At 36.4% G+C, this 22,786-nt stretch overlaps 1 protein-coding gene across 1 annotated transcript; it reads left to right on the top strand.

The window, feature by feature from the left end:
• The first annotated feature begins 7,220 nt into the window (after positions 1–7,220).
• On the top strand, positions 7,221–10,052 carry LOC122022271 (DNA-directed RNA polymerases I, II, and III subunit RPABC5). Its single transcript, XM_042580227.1, has 4 exons — positions 7,221–7,443; positions 7,592–7,650; positions 9,625–9,719; positions 9,810–10,052. Exons 1-4 carry the CDS (start codon positions 7,408–7,410, stop codon positions 9,833–9,835), a joined length of 216 nt encoding a protein of 71 aa, XP_042436161.1. The 5' UTR covers positions 7,221–7,407; the 3' UTR covers positions 9,836–10,052.
• Positions 10,053–22,786: the final 12,734 nt, after the last annotated feature.

Here is a 22,786-nt window from a genome sequence, read left to right on the forward strand (position 1 = left end):
ATCGCATCGGATCGACATGGGGTCGAGCCCTATGTGTTAGGGCTTGTCTCCTGAACATGAAAATGCTCATTAACATAATTACAATATATCGTATTGAGAGCAACGATTTTTTAACACGATTCGGCCACGAGAAATGAGGTTTGTAGGTTCAATATAAATGAAATGTAGATGATGATTACTGAAAAACACCATATTTGAGATCCTTGATCCCTCCTCTTCTTTAATTATGAAAATTTTAATTTTTAGAGTCTCTAAAGTCCATCAGCCGGTTTTGACCAAAATCGGTTGATGGACCAAATTACATCGGATTGACATGGGATCAGGTCCTATGTTGTCTCCTGAACGTGAAAGTGCCCATTAACATCATTACGACAACAATTTTTTGAACACAATTCAGCCATGAAAAATGAGGTTTGTAGGCTCAATATAAATGAAATGTAGATGATGATCATTGAAAAACATTATATTCGAGATCCTTGATCCCTCCCCTTTCTTAATATATTAAAATTTAAATTTTTAAAGTCTCTAAAGTCTATCAACCAGTTTTGACGAAAATCGGTTGATGGACCAAACTACATCGGATCAACATGGGGTCAGGTCCTATGTGTTCGGCCTTGTCTACTGAACGTGAAAATGCTCATTAACATCATTATGATACATCATATTAAGAGCAGTGATTTTTTAAACATGATTCAGCTACGAAAAATGATATCAGTTCATAAGTCGACTGATACTTATATCAGTTGAATTGATCAGTGTATTGATTCGACTAGGAAACTATTAGGAAGGGAATAGAGACGAATCGATTCGACTGATATAAAAAATTAGTTGACTGAGCTAGTTTCTGAAATAATCAGAGATGAATCAATTCGACTGATATGAAATATCAGTTGACTAGTTTCGTTTCTGAAGTAAACATATATGAATCGATTTGATTGATATAAGGATTTAATCGATTGGTGAAGTTCTGACAGAGAAAACAATTCAACTAATATTTCCATTGATTTGACAAATAATTATATGATTCAACTGAATGACAAATAGATTCGATCGATTAACAAATGATGTCTGAAGCTCAATAAAAATGATACATCGATGATAATCACTCAAACAAACCATATTTGAGATCATTGATCTCTCCTCATTCTTAAGATATTAAATTTATGATTTTTAGAGTTGCTAAGGTCCATCAGCCAGTTTTGATCAAAACCAGTTGATGGACCAAAGGACATCGAATTGACATAGCACCAGTTCCTATGTTCTCGATTTGGTGTCCTAAATGTATCCATGGCTCAAACAACGTTATATCGAGAGCAACTATTTTATGAACACTATTTTGCACAACTTTCAAATTTCACACTATACTTTACACAATCCAATACAAAAAAATTTAGAACATAACAATTTTACAAAATCCAATAAGGACAATCCATTAGATTGTCTAAATGGTAAATGTCTATTATCCATTTTTCAAACATTGCATCAAAAATATTCTAATTGCACATACCAACACTCAAAATTTATTTCTCTACATAAGAGAACATAAGAATATAGAAACATAACATAGACAACATTACATTGAGATATTTAAATGTATTTAGCAAAATACACATTTGAATATATTTAGCAAAATACACTTATATGTCTCATTACATATAAGCTTGTGTGCCAAATATATACAAAAGTTGAATACTATCACAAAAGAACACCAATACATGTATGAACTTGCGGGAGGCATTCTATCGATCTTTTATTAGGACCCAATTGTTTGCACCTACTACACTTGTTTTTAACCTTTCCCGTGTGGTTGGATGGAATCATTGCCTTCTTCCGAGTTGCACAAGGCTACTTGGTGGTAAAACAATACATTCTTATCCACCTATTCACCAATATTGTTTTACTTCTACATGGATAGATACAATCCATATAAGCAGTTTTCCAAGTTTCAAATAAAAAATAATGCTCACAATACTTATACAGGGTCCATATTCCTGTATAAACACACTGTCATTGCGTGTGAGCAAGGAAGCCATGAAATCTAGAACTCACCACAATCACTTACAAAACTCCATGCCAACTATATAGGATGATAATAAAGTTTGTACCTCTATTTCTGTTCTAGTATGTCGATGAACCGTAAAGTACCTAATTTTTTATCTCCTAGTGTCAATCTCCTTCATAGATAATGATGTCAATACTCGTGCAAAATTAGCCACTTGTTCCCTACAGTTATAAAACCATTGAACAACCTTCCTCCTTGTATTGTTTGTTAGTACTGCAATTGGGAGTTCTTGAGTCTTCTTAAACAATGCATTCATGCTTTCAGAATAATTCGTTGCCAACATTGAGTAGCTTAAGGCTGTCTCCAGGTTCTACGAGGCCCTAGGCCAAACAAAAAAATATTTAGGCCTTTAATATTTTTTTTAAAAAACCGACAATGGTGGGTTTAATTTTTTTTTTTTAAAATAAAATATTAATTTAAAATAATTTTTATGTAAAATTTAATTTTCTAACTTTTTGAGATGCAAAATTATTAATTAAAATTTTATATTCGAGTTTTGATAATATTTTTTTTCAATTGATAAAATTGCTAGATTATTTAATCTTTCTTGAGACATTGTTGAACGTAAATAAGACTTTATTAATTTTAATTTTGAAAAACTTCTTTTTGCTGAAACTACACTAACAAGTATAGTTAATAATATTCTATAAGCTATCCATGCATTAGGAAAAGAATTTAATTTTTTTTAAAAGTTTCAATACCTAAGTGCGGTTTTTAATTATGGATTTATTATTTCTTTTAAAACTTTTAATTATAAAAATAAATCTAAACCATCAATATCAGATAACATGTCATGTGTTAAAAAGTTTTCAAGATTTAAATATTTTATTTTTAAAAACTCAACATCATGCAATATAATTTTAACTTTTCTACATCATATAAAAAATTAAAATTATCTTCATATATTTTAAATTATTCAAATCTACTTTGAAGTGAAGAAATGACATGGTCAATAATATAATTAAAGTAATTAATTTTAAAAGATTCGTCAGGTGAAAGTTTCACTTCATTAATTTTATTCTCATCAAATCGTTTATTTCTTCTAATTACACGTTTTTCACAAAATTTTGATTCTATATTCATTTCATTTGCAATCTCTTTGGCAGAAATCACAGCAGATATAAATCCATTTTCTCTATAATCATTAAAAAAAGAAACAAGACCTTTTAACTGATCTAATGCAATAGCAATGTTCATATCTTTATGTTGTAAAAATTTACTAACAGTGTTAACTGCAAATAATATATCATACCAAATAACCATACCTAATAAAAATTAGAATTTGCTTCACTTTTTGTTTTAGGATCATCACTAGTTTCTGCAAGTTTATATAAAGCTTCTTTTATCTGTGGAGTACATTTTTTTAGATTGAATAAATTCTTCTATTTTTCTTTTTTTCATACATTTCATATATCCAGAATCATATTTTTTAATAGATATATTTATATTAAAATAATATTAAAAAAGAAAATATAAGTCCCTATTATTTTATCAAAATAAAATTACTTAGAATTAAATGAACAATAAAACCTGATTTACACCGTATAGTTTTAATTATTTCAAATTGATGACTGAGTATTACCTGCACAAATATAATAAAAATACAAAATATTAAATTTGATTTGAATCGGTTAATTTAAGTAGTTTATATTTTATAATAAACTATACTTAACAAATATATAATAAATGAGATAAGTGCATAAATCAGATTTGCGATAGTAGTAATTTGTTTGAGAGAGAGGAAAAATGAAAAAAAAAATCATACAATTACTAATAATCTATTTTCCAACCATATTTGGGTCTATTTCATCCATAATTTATTATTTATACAGCACAATAAAGAATATTTAAGAAGGAAGAAAATATTAAAAAAAAATATTACCCGACGCCGACGATTGAGAAATGCGAAGGGCATTTTGTCGTATTCTAAGATTAAAAGAATCATCGTCGGGACGATGAGGGACAGAAAATACAGATTACAGAGGATGAAACTTAGAGAATGAAAATATGAGCAGGATGAAACTTAGAGAATGTCTGTAGTGGTAGTTTTATATAGAATTCTAGGAGAATTATATAATTAATTGAAGTTTCATTTTTCCGTTGGAATATATGGTTGTACAGTGCATTATTGTGCATGGAAATCGAAATGGCAATCTTCAACAGCTGGTTGTACACTGGGCACAGTAAGAAATCGAAGCGGCAATTTTAATTATGGTCGTACAGTGTATATTACTGTGCACGAAAATCAAAGCGCATTCTTGAAATCGAAAGTCAATCAGAGTTCTAATTAAAATTAAATTTCAATTATTAAATATATTTGAAAAAAAATTAATATTAATGGGCCATAATTTTATTGGGACCCTAGGCATAGGTCTTATTGGCCTATGCCTTCAGCCGAGCCTGGAGTACCTTCTACTAGGGAAATGTGCATTTGCCCATTTTATAGGTTTTATATTTTGAAGTCATTTATAAGCATCTATATGTGTCTCTGACATAGTCTGCATGATTCGATCAAATTGTGGAATTGTATTTGCTCTAGTTGCAGCTCAAAACAATCCTAATGCAGGTAAGTATCTATAACCATATTACAAGATAGGTGATGACAATATAATCCTTTGTAAGCAGTAGGGTAAACTTTACTCATTGCATATAATATTTCACAATGTCTATAAGATATAATTGTCATATTTGATGGATCAATTGCAAGGAATATCTTTAAAAGATTTAAAAATCACTCTCATGCAAAGCCACACTCAACCTTAGTAATTGCAAAGCCAACTGGAGGCATATTTCCATTACCATCTATTGTTGTGGTCATCAATAACACCAAGATACTTGTCTCTTAGATGTGTTGCATCAATTCTAATTAATTTCTAAAAATATGTTAAAAAAACTCTTTCATATGCACCAAAATATGAAAAACAACGTTCAAATTTATCACCATTTCTTTTCAATGCAACATATGTATCTGAGTCTCTATATTTTAGCTCGTGAAATAGTCTAGGGGGAGATCACCATAATGCTTGTCAAAATCACCTACCACCATATTTATAGCTTTCACACATGCATAGTATGTCTTTCGATATGATATATTTATTTCAAATCGTGATTTCATCTCATTCTGAATGTTTATGAGTCTATAATCTTCTGATGCCACAAAATGACTTTTAATCTGAGAAATTATAAACAAAGATGTGCATGCAAGATGATGAGTTATTGCCATACTAAGACCGCACTGATGACTTTCTAAATATTTTATAACCATGAACTCAATATCTCTTCTTGCAATAATTGTCCATGTGCAATATTGTTCATCACATATTGCTTTAACTCTATTATTCCTGCTGTCCTAATTTTGTATGTGAAGCGTCCGTTCATAGTATATTTAGCAAGTACATCTTTAAAATGTTTTTGCATTGCATATACCTACAATGAGAATTTATATATGATATGTTAGTATTACTAAAATTGAGTTGAGTTGACATTATGAAAGTTAAAAAAATACATTACCCGACTAACAAAAAATTCCTAATAATCTACTTCTTCCATTAGTAATGGAACAAGTCTTAAGTTCATTTCATATGCATCTTCAGCTAATGGAAACTGCTCCTCAAAGTCGTTATATTCGTTAAATTTGATTAGCTTATCTAATGAATATTGCATATCATTTGCTAAGAATTCATTGTTAGAGACATCCCTTTCAATTTCTTCTTCTATTCTATTGTCATTATTTTCTTGTTCAGTTGGCGTATTTTCAAAAAGTTCTTCCAATACTATATTCATATGTACTGATTCATTCTCAACACTGGGAGCTTGTTCATTCAAATTGAAGTTGTAATTAATAATCTCTCCAGTATTAACCATAATACTAGAGGAAGTTGAATGTGTCATATTGTCGGTACTCATATTTATATTTGGAGTAACGCTTATGTTTGGATTCTCCAATTATGATTCCATAGTCTACTGAGAGGATTTCGTCAGAAATTAGGTCATCCCTGCATTGATACAATAAAAATTAACCATATCGCGAATAAAAAATTATATTAAGATTGTAAATTTTTCAAAAACACAATAAGTGGGTGGAGGAAATGGAAAGATCATAATATGAATTTTATTGTACTACCTTTTGGGATTTTCCTTCTAGAAAGAATTAACTTTTAGATCAAAAACACTACATTTTAGATCCACATGATAAAGTGTTAACACTGACAAAAAAAAAACATCTATAAAATTTGCAATGTTAATCTTCAGTCAAATTTATAGATTAAATAGTGAAAAAGACATCTAAAACATGATAGAAGAAAACATACATGTCTCTAATCAGAGTGAAAAGCTTCGTCCAATATAGGATGGTTTTAGATATCACTGGTTCTTTGGAGTTTTTCTGGATTGCTTGGAATTTTAGAGTAGTGAGTCTATATTGGGGGTTTTAGAGCTGGCTGGATAGTAATTTACACCAAACCAAAGCCCACACTTTGAATTTAAAGATGTTTCGCTCGGCCAGAAGATTTGAGCATTGTCCGACAAAAGAACAGAGCTGAGTTAGTTGAAGCTGGCGCATTGCAGACCGTCGGAAACGTTTTGCCGGTTAGGACTTCGGTGGTCAGGAGGGGATGGTCGTTCGTCTTCGTAGGGAACAAACCATAAAAAGGAGAAACCAAGACGTAGTACTTGAAGTGATAGCAGAGGGTGAAGAGGACTTACACTTCTGGCACACCATGATCGCCCTCCGTTCCAATGGAGGAGGAGATGAGCAAAGATCGAGAGTCGAGGCAGCACAAAACGAATCGAGAAATGGCAATGTTAACACTATACTGGTTGATCACGTGCGTGGTTGCGGACTCACGTGGAACTTAGCAAGACATTTTTAACTTAAAATCTATATATATATTTAATACGTCTGAAAGTTTTAATAATTTTAAAAAATTAATAAGAATAAGTTTTATTAATATGTGAGCAATTTCTATAATAATTTGAAAGAGTAAAATAGACGCGTAATTTTGGAGATGGTCAACGGAGCAATTTTAATAGTAAACTAAAAAAATAATGTTAAAAGACAAAGTTTTAATATCAATAAAATTTTAAGGATATTTTTAAAGAAAAGTTAAACTAATGGGGTATTTTGATAATTCTCTTATATAAGCTAAGCATCCCAATCCCAAACCCTAACAAAATCTTCTCGCGATCTCGTCGGTTGCCGTTCCATTGCCTAACCCCGTCCCACGCGACGAACTCCGTCGATCTCTCGCCGCCTCTTTTGTGGCTCTTCTCCCCGCTGCGCCGGCGTCCTCTCTCCGGTTCTCCCTCCTTTTCTCTTTTCCAAACTCTCCGCTGTTGTTGAGAAGATGATCATCCCGGTGCGCTGCTTCACTTGCGGCAAGGTAACGCTCTATCTAATTTCTTTCTAAATCAGCACACTGCTTAGTCTTGTTTTAGGGTTTGGTTGTTTTTGTCTGCCTGTTTAAAAGGACCTTTTGGCCAATACATTATCTAGAACTGATAATGGTTGTTTGTTCGCTCTTCGCGTAGGTGATTGGGAACAAATGGGATACGTATCTAGATCTTCTGCAGGCGGATTACACTGAAGGGTGATTTTCTCTCTCTTTTTGTTATTTTTTAATGGAGGTTCGCTTGATTTTCAGAGTGGTTTTCATGTTTTTAGTAAGGAAATTGCTTGTTGACATCATTCAACAAATTATTTGGGTGAATATAAATGATAATTTAATAACACATGTATTATGGGTCTGGCTATGATCGGGTGAGAAAGATATAAAATCTTCATTTTGATGCAATCAAGTTCTTCAAAGATTTATCATGCTAAACTATCACAACTTGTAACATGGTTAGGATTGTTATACACAACCTTGTTTTTCCCTCTTTTAGATAAAGATTTTGCTTGCACTATTCAACAATAATGATAGAAGAAAAAGATGTATTCAGAGATTTTTGAGGGAGCATTGAGTGCTTGGACTATTGCATAACTTGTATGACCAAACTTAGAATTGAGTAGTTAAGAAACAACGTAGATAAAACCTTGGTGTATCAGTGGTCCTACTGGGCAAAATTGAAAAAAAAATTGTAATACATGACAAATTGTATGGTGTGGTCAAGAGTGTTGGATATATTATTATTTGGCAATTGGTTAGAATAGGTTTAATGGGGTAAGTAGGGTAGAGAAGATAACTAAAAACTAGAACAATAAAAAATGATTTATATGATATCATATTGTTAAATATATGTTGCAGCTTAATGGCACAAGGCATATATATGCTGGACCAACTCTAATTATTGTGCACTTGGGACTGTCCATGGTATAATAGTTTGGATTGTTATAAACGTTTGCAACTGATTAGGCTAGCTTATGGCGACGTATTAGGTTGTTATCTTGTTACTTGTTAGTCAACATGAAGAAGTGAACTAGTTTCTGGTGATTTATTAGGCTAGTATTCATAAGGAGTAATACAACGTTAGAGGTGAATAGTTCCAGATGGGTTCTAGTTTGCAATTGATGTGGCACACATGGATGGAAAACATGATAAATTTTCCTTGGTTTTGTTTCCTTGCAAAAGTGGTGGAAATGGAAGGATGCAAAGCTTCAAACCTGTTAAATAATCTAATTGTCCTTTTCTATTAGAAATATTTTATCTACCAACACACTATCTGCTCATTAGTCTTCTCTGCTAACACTCAATGTTTATCTTCTTAGGTAACGCTGCACCTATTAGTTGGATTCCAATTGCAATATTATGCCATTTAACAAGAAAACAATGAAAACCTCGTCAACACAAATTCTTGCCCTCGCCAATAAAAAGTGTGATGGAAAAGTTAATCATTACACATTGATATATGTGAAAAATAAAATTTATAGGCATTACTATTATTACGAGTATTGTGTTTTTTTATTAATAGCAGAAAATAGATTATGATCTAATAAATTAGTTATTTAATATTATTATTTGATTTCTTAGATAACTTATTAATAATTGTATCTAAAGATTCATATTATTAAATTTGTTAGTTAATGTTTATATAATTAAATAGTATGTTATATTGATTAAATCTTATGACATTGTTAATGTTATATTGTTTCCTAGTATATTAATATTATGATTATATCTATTTTTTATTTTATATATATATATATTAGAATTTTGTTATATTCCTTGTTTTATGTTTCGCCAACTGAATGAATTTATTTTGCATTTTTTTATTCCAATTCTATGATCTTATATGGTTGATATTATTTTTTTTAATCTGTGCTATATCAATACCCATACCAACTGATTCTACAAACAATGATATATATTTCTTTATAAACATTTTGGCAATCATTAATCTTGTATCAAAAGTTGATTTTCTCTCAGAAATATATTTGAGCAACACTTGCAAAATTCTGCTAGTTAAGACTGAATTTTGTTATCCTAATGTGTAATATACTGTAATCGTATTGTGATACCTAGCCACTCTGTTGTTAGTATATAACTTCACTTTGCATTTTGGAGAACTTTACTACATTATTCAGTCGTCATTATCTAAATTATTTTTGATTAACTTTCTAAAAGAGATGCTCTGGATGCTGTGGGCTTGGTTCGCTATTGCTGTAGGAGAATGCTCATGACCCATGTTGATCTCATCGAAAAGCTACTCAACTACAACAGTAAGTTATTGCTGCAGAGTCATCAATTGCTGCTACGTCGTAAGTTATCATCTTTTGACCTATTTCATCGGATTTTTATGTTGTTACTAGCTCTGGAGAAGACGGAGACAAGCTAATGAGATGGCAAATGGAATCAGTTCCACCATAGTATTAGCATGAATCATGGAATCATACTTTAATTTGCATAATGTCATGGAATATGTCTCAGTACCGTGTCAGATCAGTATGAATTGTGTGAATTCCCAAACTACTAGTTGATGACTTGATCTGATTAATGTATGTTTATATGCTTTGTTGCATGTTTTTAATTGGCATATGGACTCAACTTTTTTATGTTTTTTAGTTTAGATTAATTCTTTTCAATCCAAATGTTAACTTTAATTCATCTTGTTGGATTGGAAACGACGCCTTAAAGGTCCAACTATAGCTGCTGATCAGAGATAACACCTTATCAATCCCCAGTAAAGATTGTAGAAGATAATATACACGGCTCAACGCGTTGGCAATATTCATGCCTCCAACTGAAGAGATTAAACGAATTTGTAGATTTTTGTTTTCGTGGATACAATTTGTAGCAAGAGAGATGATTAAACAAAACACAGTCGTTGGTGCACTCTATAACCAATATCGTTACCATGTCATATTTAGTATCTACAAGATTATAAGCGTCCGACTTTGACATGAGGAAATATCTGAGCATTTGCAAATTCAGCTCTCAATGCCTGCTTTTCTTTGCCTACCTAGTTGTACTTACCTAGGAGCAGTTAGGAATTAGTGGGCAGATGGAGTTAGAACTTCCTACTTCTGATTTCATAGATGATCTCAATATATGTGCTAGAAGATAAATAACAATCTTCACAATAATCCTTAAAATCAACTCCTATGTGACCAATTATATCGGCATCGAATATTTAATTCTTTGAACCGATTAATTTTAAGATTTGGTTTTATTAAAATTTTTTATTGACTATTAAGATAAATTAAAAAAGTATTTATAAAGATTTATTATCTCCATCTAGATGGTCAACATTACTAGATTTATTTTTCACTGGAGGAAAAATCCCACCAATTATACAGATTGAATGTGGGTATGAAAACCCATGGACATCAAATAATGCAATGCCTCCTCACGAAATCTACAGTATAGATTCTATTGTCGGTGCTCGTTTAGAATTCATATATGTGAATATCGTACTGCATCTCCCAATCATTGTACTTGTACTTGGTAAGGATATCTTAACAAGTAGTTTTCTCCTCCCGTACTCCACAATAGTGTGTTAATAATTCACGAGCAAGCTTCGAATTCATGCACAACCATTGGTAGAGAGCATCGAGGAATTCATGCACAACCATTGGATTTTTGCCTTATCTTGTGGATGAGGAGGATACCCGGTCCTGCTCTAGATTGTCATGGTAAGATAGAATTTTAACAGAAGCACGTGAGTCCCTTCAAGAAAAGGGTTAGTTTCTGTCAATGGTCAATGGTCAATGGTCAATGGTCAATGGTCAATGGTCAATGTATAGTAGTTGCCAGGTGGTTGCTACAATTCTATAGCAGCTGACATCTGGTTGCTACAGTGTGCAGTAGCATGTAGCAACCACCGTATATATAGAGGCCATCAAGTCAGACCCGTTCCTCTCAAAAAGGTGGCCTACCAACTCAATTTGGTTGCTCTATGCATTCCTTATATTTGTTAATGGCTGTTAAAATCCTAAACCCTAAAGTCTCAATATACTAAACCTTTAAACCCTAAACAATAATTAAGAACTCAAACCCCTAGATAGAAAAAGAATCCTAACTATGGGGAAAAAAAACACAAGAACATTGAGAACACAAAGATGATCATGAATGAAATAGCAGCTAAAAACTTAGAAAGAATTTAGAAGAGCAATGGGTTTTAGGGTTTAGGGTAGATGATCGAGTTACTAATGCTTTTAGGATTTAGAACCGTTAGTTATGATTCAGTTCATAGTTCACAGTTCACGATAATTCAATATTATTTTTTATATGTTATTATTTAAAAATATTTAAAACTTTATTTAAATTATCTAACTTTTTTTTTTTATCTATTTATCCACTTCGGGGACCACGCAATTAAAGTCACTTAGTTGGTTAGTTCACGATATTTTTTCAATCTAACACTGATAATATTATTAGATAAAAGGTTCCTACTTAAAAAAAAAATCCGGCTGTTCAAATTACAAGTTTGCCGATTCATGGGGTCCAACTCTTCACCTATGGGTCCGGCTCGTCGACTCAACTTGTGGTCATGTCTGCTAGCAATCCTCTGTGGCCAACTACACATTAAACGTGACGACACTCTTTCGGCCTTAGCTCCTTTGTGGCCGCCGTAGATTTTAGAGGTTTGATTCTTGATCTTTAGTTTCTCCCTTTATCTTGCAATTTAGAGTGTTTTTTTTAAGCAACAACGAGCAGTTTAAAAGTAGACTAATCCTACATTAGAAAATTCAAAGTAAATAGTTTAAAAAATTAACATTAATAAAAAGATAGAATAATCTCACATTAACAAATTTAAAATAAATGAGTTATTTATATTCAATCACACCATTAATAGTATTACAATATTATTAAATAAAATGCTCTAATATAAAATTAAAAAATTACAGATTTCTAAATAAATATTAGTGATTTGATAGTTCAACGGATCGTTAACCACTGGTTCACTTAGGGTCTGACCCCTATTGAGTTGGGTCAACGTGTAACCTATTGACCTGCTTCCAATTTGAGTTGGTCCAGTTTGGACTTGACCTGTGATTTGCTAGAAACATATAATTCATCGACGAGATCCGAGACCCCACCTCTCGAATAGAGATGAATAGAATCTTAGTTAAATAAATTTGATGGTATAATTGATCTCTTGTCCAGGTTGACTAAGTTTAAATTAAATTTTAATATTTGATCAATATGTTTGATAGTTGAGTGAGACATCAAGCAAGTTAAGGTTAATTAGATATTTGACAGGAGATCAATATGCTTGATGGTTGACTGAGATGTCAAATAAAAAGAAAGATTGTTAAAGGGAGAGATTGTTGGTGTAATCGACCTTGAGTTAAGATTAATCAAGCTTGGATTGGATTTCAATAGTTGATCAAGTAAGTCAAGGTTAATTGAATATTTGACAGTAGTAAAGTACAAGTGAGTCATGGTTGACCGGACACTTGACGATTGAAAGTTCAACAAGGAATTGATTGTTAGGAGTAAACCCGTTACAATCTTTATGATCGTCTCAGAAGCTCTGTTTCACACTTCTGAGTCTGTACCAAATGCACAAGAACTTACAATCAAGAAAGTTTGAGCAGATAATCTCAAACTGTCGACTCTAGCGAGTCGAGCCAAGTGTCGAGTAGGTGAGTCGCAGACACCGTGAGTAGTTGCTGCCGAGAGTTGTTGACAGGATGTTAGGAGCTGCAACACGAACTCAGAGTGGATGTCGAGTCCAGCAGAGTGCTGTCTCCTTAAAACAGATTCGGCCCCTCCACGGTGCTCAGAGGAGTAGGTGGACGTCTGTTTCCCAGGATAAAACGGCAGGATCACGAGCACAACCGAGCACTGATTGTCGTGACGATCTGAACTAGATCCGAAAACTATCACGATTTTTGTTGAGTAAAAGAAATACTCAACAGAAGGGAAGGAAACATGGGGATTCAAAGTGGAAGGGAAGCACGTGCACACAAAGCTTAGTTTTCCACACGAAACTCACTGAAGCTGTTTCTTGTGCTCTCCTTCGTTTCTGTGCTCAAGGTCTTATATAGACCTTGTGCAAGCTTGGCTTGCAAGCACAGCAAGCCACGTTGTGGCTTGCATGCTTGCCAGCAAGCCACAACGTGGCTTGCTGTTGGCTTCCATTGGCCAGCAAGCCACGTTGTGGCTTGCAAGCTTGCTTACCATGTGGCCTTGTTTGTCATGTGGCACAAGCAAACGTGCCACGTGGCGTGTAAGCAAGCTGGCAACTTTTCATATCTTGTATGCTAGCCAACAAGTTGTTTGGCTGATGTAACAAACAATGGAGTTCACAAAATTACCCCTCGGGTTGATGTCATCCGGGCCCTGGATGTCCAACCCCCTTTGTTCCGAATCAGTCGGAAAGCCTCGCTTTCAATCGTTGTGGGACTACAACCCACACGTCGCGTTTTCATTCAATTTTTCCAACAATCCCCCACATGAATGAAAACAAGGATTTGTGATAGTTTTCGACAGTTGAGTCGAGTATAGGATAGGTAGGTGTTACCCTTTGAACCTTTCCTTGTAAACTCTGTTTGCTCGCTGGCAGATTAGTAGACATGATGTCTTTGAACTGTTCGGCCGTTGGTGTAAGCATGGACAGATCTTACCCAAGACTCTCCCTGATATAGCTCAGATCTCATGAGTGTGTTCGTTCTTGGTCATGAACACGCCTGGTTTTGTGAGAAGCTCTCAGAACTGTGCCTCCAATTCTCTTTGAAGCGGCCCCACTTCTTTCTCACATAGGTGATCCCTCAAGAGTTACCATCTACTCTTTTTGATCATTAAAAGTCCATCGGCTTATCCTGGTCTAGTCACTGTTTCATTGGGCTCTCCCTACAGTGTGTCTAGTCAGTGCAGATTAGTTGTCTCTTTGAACCTAGTTCTTGGGCTCTCCAGTCAGCATAGGTTGGGTGTCCTCTGCACTGATCGCTGACAACGGCATCAAGCCCATTCCCTGTGATGAGGTTGCAACTAACTCTCGATTTAACCCCTTGGTTAGCGGATCCGCTAGGTTATCTTTTGACTTCACATAGTCAACAGTGATAACTCCAGTTGAGAGTAGTTGTCTAATGATGTTATGTCTACGACGTATATGTCTAGACTTACCATTATACAGATGGCTCTGTGCCCGATCAATTGTTGATTGACTATCGCAATGTATGCAAATCGCCGTCACAGGTTTTGGCCATCGTGGAATCTCTTCTAAGAATTGTCGTAGCCATTCAGCCTTTTCACCGCATTTGTCAAGAGCTACAAACTCAGATTCCATCGTGGATCTGGTTATTACGGTTTGCTTAGAAGATTTCCAGGAAATTGCTGCACCAGCTAGAGTGAAGACATATCCACTAGTAGACTTAGAGTCTTTTATATCAGATATCCAACTTGCATCGCTGTATCCTTCGATCACAGCAGGATATTTTGTATAGTGCAATCCATATTCACGAGTAAACCTTAAGTACCTCAGTACTCTTGTTATCCCTTTCCAGTGCTCAGCACCAGGATTACTCGTATATCTACTCAGTTTGCTTACTGCGTAGGCTAAGTCTGGTCGTGTACAACTCATCAAGTACTTCAGACTACCAATCACTCGAGAGTACTCTATCTGAGAGATACTTTCACCTCGATTTTTCGATAGATGTTGACTCATGTCTATCGGCGTTCGTGCCAACGCAGTATCACCCTTCGTGAATTTCTCAAGAATCTTGTCCACGTAATGAGACTGACTAAGAACAAGTCCTTCTGCCGTTCTAAGAATTTTTATTCCTAGAATCACATCAGCTAGGCCCATGTCTTTCATGTCAAATTTTGAGTTTAACATAGCTTTTGTGGATGTGATTATCTTATCATTACTTCCAATGATAAGTATGTCATCTACATATAGACACAAGATGACGTAACTATTGTCTGTGACTTTTATGTAGACACATTTATCACATTCATTAATCTTGAAGCCACATTCCTTCATGACATTATCAAATTTCTTATGTCACTGCTTTGGTGCTTGTTTCAAGCCATATAATGACTTCACCAATCTATAGACTTTTCTGTCCTGGTACAGAAAATCCTTCAGGTTGGTCCATATAGATTTCCTCTTCTAAATCCCCGTTTAGAAAGGCTGTCTTGACATCCATTTGATGTATTTCGAGATTCCATAGAGCAGCAATAGCCAACAATACTCTAATGGAAGTTATTCTCGATACCGGAGAGTATGCATCGAAGTAATCAAGACCTTCTTGTTGTCGATATCCTTTGATTACCAATCTGGCCTTGTATTTATCAATTGTGCCATCTGATTTCATTTTCTTCTTGAAGATCCACTTGCAACCTAATGGTTTACTTCCCGGAGGAAGATCCACGAGTTCCCAAGTGTGATTTTGCAAGATAGATTCTATCTCAGATGTAATTGCCTCTCTCCAGTGAGGTCCATCAGACGAGCTTACTGCTTCTGAGTAACTTCGGGGCACACTTTCCAGCATGAACGTGATAAAATCCGCTCCATAGGATTTTTCTACTCGAGCTCGTTTACTCCGTCTAAGCTCAACCTCCACTGGTTCAGCATCTTTTTCTTCGTCTTGTGTTTCATATGCCTGTTTTGAGGAGCTAGCATCCTCTCGGGTCCTAAAAGGAAATACATGCTCAAAGAATGAGGCATTTCTCGATTCGATTATCGAGTTCTTGTGTATCTCCGGTATGTGTGACTCAAACACACAAAATCTATACGCAGCGCTGTTTTGTGCATATCCAATAAATATGCAATCAACAGTCTTTGGTCCTATCTTACTCCGTTTCGGATCCGGTAGCAACACTTTGGCAAGACACCCCCACATTCGTAAATATTTGTAGGACGGTTGTCTTCCATTCCACAACTCATAAGGGCTCTTATTTATTTTCTTCCGGAGCACCTTATTTAAAAGGTAATTAGCTGTTAACACAGCTTCCTCCCACATGGACTCTGGCAATCCAGAGCTTAATAGAAGAGCATTCATCATCTCCTTAAGTATTCGGTTCTTTCGCTCAGCAACTCCATTTTACTGGGAAGTATAAGGAGCTGTTGTTTCGTGTCTGATCCCATGTTCAGCACATAACTCAGCGAACGGTGACACATATTCACCGCCTCGGTCACTTCGAACCACCTTAATCTTCTTATTAAGCTGGTTTTCAACCTCATTCTTATAGAGAGCAAATTTCTCTATAACTTCATCCTTACTTTTGAGAAGATACACATAACAGTATTTTGTGTTATTATCTACAAAAGTGATGAAATATTTATTACCACCACGTGTTGGCGTACCTTTTAGGTCGCACACATCAGTGTGGATTAGGTCAAGTGGTTCATTACTTCTTTCAATATGTTGAAAGGATGACCTTGTCATTTTTGCTTCAACACAAATCTCACACTTGTGTTTTGGGTCAAGGTAGAATGTAGGTATGCTTTACATGTTTATTAATCTACGCAACACATCGTAGTTAACATGTCCTAGTCTACCATGCCACAAACATGAAGACTCAAGCATATAAGTGGAAGAGCTTTCATTTTTATTTATCTTGGGCCTAATGGCCATTACATTGAGCTTAAACAGCCCATCAGATACATAGTCTCTTCCTATAAACATTTCATTTTTGGACAGTACCACTCTGTCTGACTCAAAGACAATGCGAAAGTCATGCTTGCTCAACAGTGAGCCGAATACTAGATTCTTTCGAATCTCCGGAACATACAGCACATTGTTCAGAGTGAGATCCTTGCCCGAGGTCATTTTCAGTACCACCTTTCCTTGGCCTATGACGTCCGAGGTTGCTGAGTTCCCCATGAACAGTTTGTCTCCAGTGACTTCTTCGAAGTTGTGGAGCAACTCTTTGTTGCAGCACACATGTTTGGTGGCTCCAGTATCAATCTACCATTGGCGAGGATTGGAACCTATTAGGTTCACCTCAGAGATCACGGCGCAGAGATCCATATCATGTTCTCCTGCCAGGTTGGCCACAGGCTTTTTCTTCTTTGGCCTTTTACGATCACAATTGTAGCATTTCCCTAAGAACTTCTTTTTCATGTTTTGTCCTTTGGGTTGCGTCGAGGAAGATTTTGGATGCTTCCGTTTTGAGCTTTGTCCGTGCTCAACAACATTGGCTTTTATAGTAGCCTGAGAGAACAGTTTTCTCTCTGAACTCTTGTTGTCTTCTTCTATACGAAGACGAACAACAAGTTCCTCCATGTTCATTTCCTTCCGCTTGTGCTTCAGGTAATTCTTAAAGTCCTTCCAGCCAGTTGGTAGCTTTTCGATGATAGTTGCCACTTGGAAGGTTTCGCTCAGAGTCATACCTTCTGAGTGAATTTCTTGTAAGAGTACTTGAAGCTCCTGGAGTTGACTGATTACAGACTTCGAGTCGATCATCTGATAGTCCAGGAAACGACCAACAATAAACTTTTTGGCCCCAGCATCCTCCGATTTATATTTCTTGTCCAGAGATTCCCACAATTCCTTTGCCGTTTTCTTCTCACAATACACAAGATAGAGTGAGTCGGCAAGATTGTTAAGGATGTAGTTTCGACAGAGGAACTCAGACTCGTTCCATTTGTCGATCAGAAGGAGGGTTTTCACCTCATCTACACCCTTAACAACCTTGGGAATTTCCTCGGTCAAGATACGTGCCAGACCTAGCGTGGTTAAGTAGAAGAATATCTTCTGCTGCCACCGCTTGAAATTCACTCCTGTGAATTTTTCTGGCTTTTCCCCATGATTGATTGGCATATTCCCAATCGGGGCGGAGGAGGCCGGCACATGTTGAGCCTGTTGCATCTCAACATTTTCTGCCGCCATAGCAACAGAACGAATCTGTTTTAAGTTTTGTTGAGAGTAAACCCGTTACAATCTTTGTGATCGTCTCAGAAGCTCTGTTTCACACTTCTGAGTCTGTACCAAATGCACAAGAACTTACAATCAAGAAGGTTTGAGCAGATAATATCAAACTGTCAACTCTAGCTAGTCGAGCCAAGCGCCGAGTAGGTGAGTCGCGGACACCGTGAGTAGTTGCTGCCGAGAGTTGTTGACAGGATGTCGGGAGCTGCAACACGAACTCAGAGTGGATGCCGAGTCCAGCAGAGTGCTGTCTCCTTAAAACAGATTCGGCCCCTCCGCGGTGCTCAGAGGAGTAGGTGGACGTCTGTTTCCCAGGATAAAATGGCAGGATCACGAGCACAACCGAGCACTGATTGTCGTGACGATCTGAACTAGATCCGAAAACTATCACGATTTCTGTTGAGTAAAAGAAATACCCAACAGAAGGGAAGGAAACATGGGGATTCAAAGTGGAAGGGAAGCACGTGCACACAAAGCTTAGTTTTCCACACGAAACTCACTGAAGCTGTTTCATGTGCTCTCCTTCGTTTCTGTGCTCAAGGTCTTATATAGACCTTGTGCAAGCTTGGCTTGCAAGCACAGCAAGCCACGTTGTGGCTTGCATGCTTGCCAGCAAGCCACAACGTGTCTTGCTGTTGGCTTCCATTTGCCAGCAAGCCACAACGTGGCTTGCTGGTGGCTGGAAGCAAGTCACTTGTGGCTTGCATGCAAGCCACTTGGCTTGCAAGCTTGCTTGCCATGTGGCCTTGCTTGCCATGTGGCACAAGCAAGCGTGCCACGTGGCGTGTAAGCAAGCTGGCAACTTTTCATATCTTGTATGCTGGCCAACAAGTTGTTTGATTGATGTAACAAACAATGGGGTTCACAAAACTACCCCTCGGGTTGATGTCATCCGGGTCCTGGATGTCCAACCCTCTTTGTTCCGAATCAGTCGGAAAGCCTCGCTTTCAATCGTTGTGGGACTACAACCCACACGTCGCGTTTTCATTCAATTTTTCCAACATTGATAAGGATGAGTTGGCAAGGATAAAGTCTAAGTGGATTAAGATTGACCAGACACTTGATAATGATTGAGTCTAAATACGTCATAGTTGAACGAACACTTAGCATGTAATGGAAATCCTAATAGATTATTGAAGACTGAATGCTACACATGAAAGATAAAGTCTTAGCAAGTTGTAGAAGACTAAATATTCGATATAAGAAGCGAAGTCCTAACAAGCCAAGGAGGATGTGATGTTACGAATGAGATGAAAAGTTTAAAGAAGTTAAGAAGGATCGAATGTTTGATAATGGAAAAATCCTAACAAGGTAAGGTTGATTGAATGTTACGGGTAAGTAAAGTTCCAACAAGTTCAGGATGACGAGATGTTAAACAAAAAAGAATTTTTGGTAGGTTGGAGTCAACCATAATTAGGTGAAGCTAAGTGACAATTTAGCATTAGTAAGGCTAAGATAGAGGTATCAATTGTATAAGAGTAATAATCAATTAACAAGCTCAAAACTCTGAGTTTAGGTTAAGGGGATTTACAGTATGATCAATGGACTCTTGGGTATGAGTAGTCGATTGATGCACCACTTACACTTGATTAATGACACTGTTGGAGCAAATAACGACTTTGTGAGTCGATCTAGGAACTTGACCACTGATGCAAGTCTATTGATAATGGTATAACAGTTGACTATCCTCAATGTTGAATTGGAACAATCCGTCAATTGGTCAAAGCTCGACAACGTTTGAATTCTGGCAAATCAATTGACTAATGATGATAAACAGTCGACTATTAGACACTTTTCAACCTGAATTAAAGCCTATAAAGAAGGATTTCATGGATTATTTCCCACGTTGGCAATGGTGCCTTGGTTATTGACTGGAACTAGACTTTTCGCTTTGCGGAGAGGTTTCCCTTCGATCCTGCCCACACTCAGACTAGCAAACAGAATGTCAGTGCCTAAAAACCAAGGAGGGGCTCCCTGGTGAAGGTCCTCTAATACTCAAGTCAGTACAGATTTTGGACGGGTGAATGAAGAACACTGAAAAATGCTCGTGCGAAAGTAAACTTGAGAGATGTTAAAAACATATTTTGCCAACGGAGAAGACCCCCTTTATATGCCACCTCTTATAACCTTCATAATCATGAGGTGTCATAGAATGTCAGAATGTCAGAGGTTGTTGGGTAATAGAAAATGTGTAACCTGTGCAATAATTGTCCGAGGAATCTTTCCTTACCTACATATATACCTCTTTTTTTCTTTTATAGCTTAGGCCTTTGATGAAATAGTTAAAGAAATATGCTGTCATAAGTGGTCGGCTGATGAGAGACAGGATAATCCCTAAAGAAGGTTTCAGAAGAATATTCTCTGATATATAGTTGTTATTTTGATAGATATTAGAATGTTGTCTGCTGAGCATATAGGCTGACCATCTTTATGCCTACCCTTGCTTTAAGCTGCTTGGTTATGTATTGAATGCTATTGGCCATTTGTTCGAGAAACAATATGATAAACTACGCATGCTGGAGACCCGTTTGAGAAACAATATGAAGTTAAGTGCCTTAGGCCTGGTCGGTCTTGTATCCAGCCGGGCTTGTACTGGGCTGCTCAAAGAAATAGAGTTGTACTTTGAGAGGTTTGGTCGACACTTTAAGTCGATCGTTCGTATAATAATTTGTAGGTAAAATGAACTGAGGATTTGTAAGTCTGACCAGCTTTATGAAGAGTTGCTTTACACCTGTGTGCACAAGAGACGAATACGTTTAAGTTATATAGGCCCAACCAACCATAACATTGGTGGAATGCATATGGAGGCCTTTTATCTCGAGTGAGGAACCGTAGGGTTAACCGATAATGGAGTTGACCGGGTGTGTGTAGAGAGTTTTATAAGAATTGGGAGGTCGATCCTTATGCTGACTAGACATGCTCGATTTCCAATATAGGAATAAAGTATTAAGTCCCCTTTGTTCGACCGGCTTAAGGCCGACCATCCTTGGTCCGAGTGGCTTATAATCCGGCCAGCCTAGTATTGAGGGACTTAGCGTTGGGTGAATAATCAAACCTGGTGGATTTGAGCATCACGTCACCTTGACTTTGACCACTACATCATCTTCTGGGTCTGTTCGTGACACCTATATCACTAGCCTCCCCTTCATATCTAGTCGAAGGAGGTGTAGCCAACTGACTGGACCCAAATCCGATTTCCACCCGCTTGCCCCTTTTACTACGGCCGCTTAGAGATTCCTATTTTCGTTTGCACCTTGAACACTTAGTGACAGTTTTTTAAAAATTGTCTGTCAACGGCCAACTACTCGGAAGAGAGTATCGAGGATGTGCGGAGAGGCACTTTGACAACATAATGATTTGGTTGTCACCTCCATCATAAATGCCCATTTATGGGTGAATATCATGTGGTTCCACTCCTCATTTTTTGAAAATGACCTCTGACACAACTTCTTCGTATGACTCAATGGATTCCTTCTCCTTACAAATCAACGGTCTCCCATGTGCTTGTCGTTTTGATTGAATGACTATAATGAAGTTATACTTTATAAAAATCCTAGACAACGCAGACTCTCAACACTTCACTTTTCGTCTTCCATGATCTTTTCTTTAGCGACCTTTCTTTTACACACTCCTTTCTCGCTGTAATCTAGTAAGTTCTCCTGGCCATTCCTTGTTTTCTCTACTTTCTTTCATGGCTTAAGAATCCTTCACTCCCTAGTATATCTTCACCTGTTTAGATTTCGATAATTCTGATAGGGCTTCCATCTGCCTTCGGTATGAAATCCTAAAGAGTTATCGCATTGTTATTCCTGCCCCTGATGCTCGCCCTCATCATCCTTCTTCTAACCATATCACTTTCTTTAAGAACCAGTTTTTGGCTGACCTATGTTTTCCTATCCCTCCGTTCCTATCGGAGGTGAGTCTATATTTCAATGTCCCCTTACAATAATTCACCTCGAACGCATTCTGCTACATATGCTGGATGCTCATGTTGTTTCTCATATTTGGAATCTCGCCTACACCCCACAATCTTTTTCTATTTTCTTACCCCAAGAAATCAGAGCCAGGGGTTTTTATTTTTTAGTTCCGTCCGAAGGCAGTCTTCTTCTAAGACATGTCATTCTCAAATAAGGGTTGGAAATCTATCTTCTTTTTCATTGAGATGTTTGAGCCCACTACCTAGTCAATCGAATGACAGTCTTTTCTCCATCATCTTCCTAACCTTGGGAATTTTAAGCATGATCCAGCCTTTATTTCCTATTCCACTAAGCTGAGTGTCTAGTGTTTTAAAATCCACAAGTGGTTGCATGAAGGTCTCCTTTACTTGTTTGGTCTGAGCCCCATTCGAACAAGACTGTCTTGCTCTTTTGGTAAGTCTTGATAACTTAGTTATTATATTATAACTAATTAAGGTATTTCTCATTTTATGTAGTGGACATCATTTTCGAATCCTTGGTCACCGA

This window comes from Zingiber officinale, chromosome 9B, assembly GCF_018446385.1.
Source record: "Zingiber officinale cultivar Zhangliang chromosome 9B, Zo_v1.1, whole genome shotgun sequence".
NCBI classification, from domain to species: domain Eukaryota; kingdom Viridiplantae; phylum Streptophyta; class Magnoliopsida; order Zingiberales; family Zingiberaceae; genus Zingiber; species Zingiber officinale.

Coding starts and splice junctions, on each gene's coding strand:
- LOC122022271 (XM_042580227.1), top strand. CDS start 7,408: ATGATCATCCCGGTGCGCTGCTTCACTTGCGGCAAG. Junction 7,444..7,591: donor GCTGCTTCACTTGCGGCAAG/GTAACGCTCTAT, acceptor CTCTTCGCGTAG/GTGATTGGGAACAAATGGGA. Junction 9,720..9,809: donor AAAGCTACTCAACTACAACA/GTAAGTTATTGC, acceptor TGTTGTTACTAG/CTCTGGAGAAGACGGAGACA.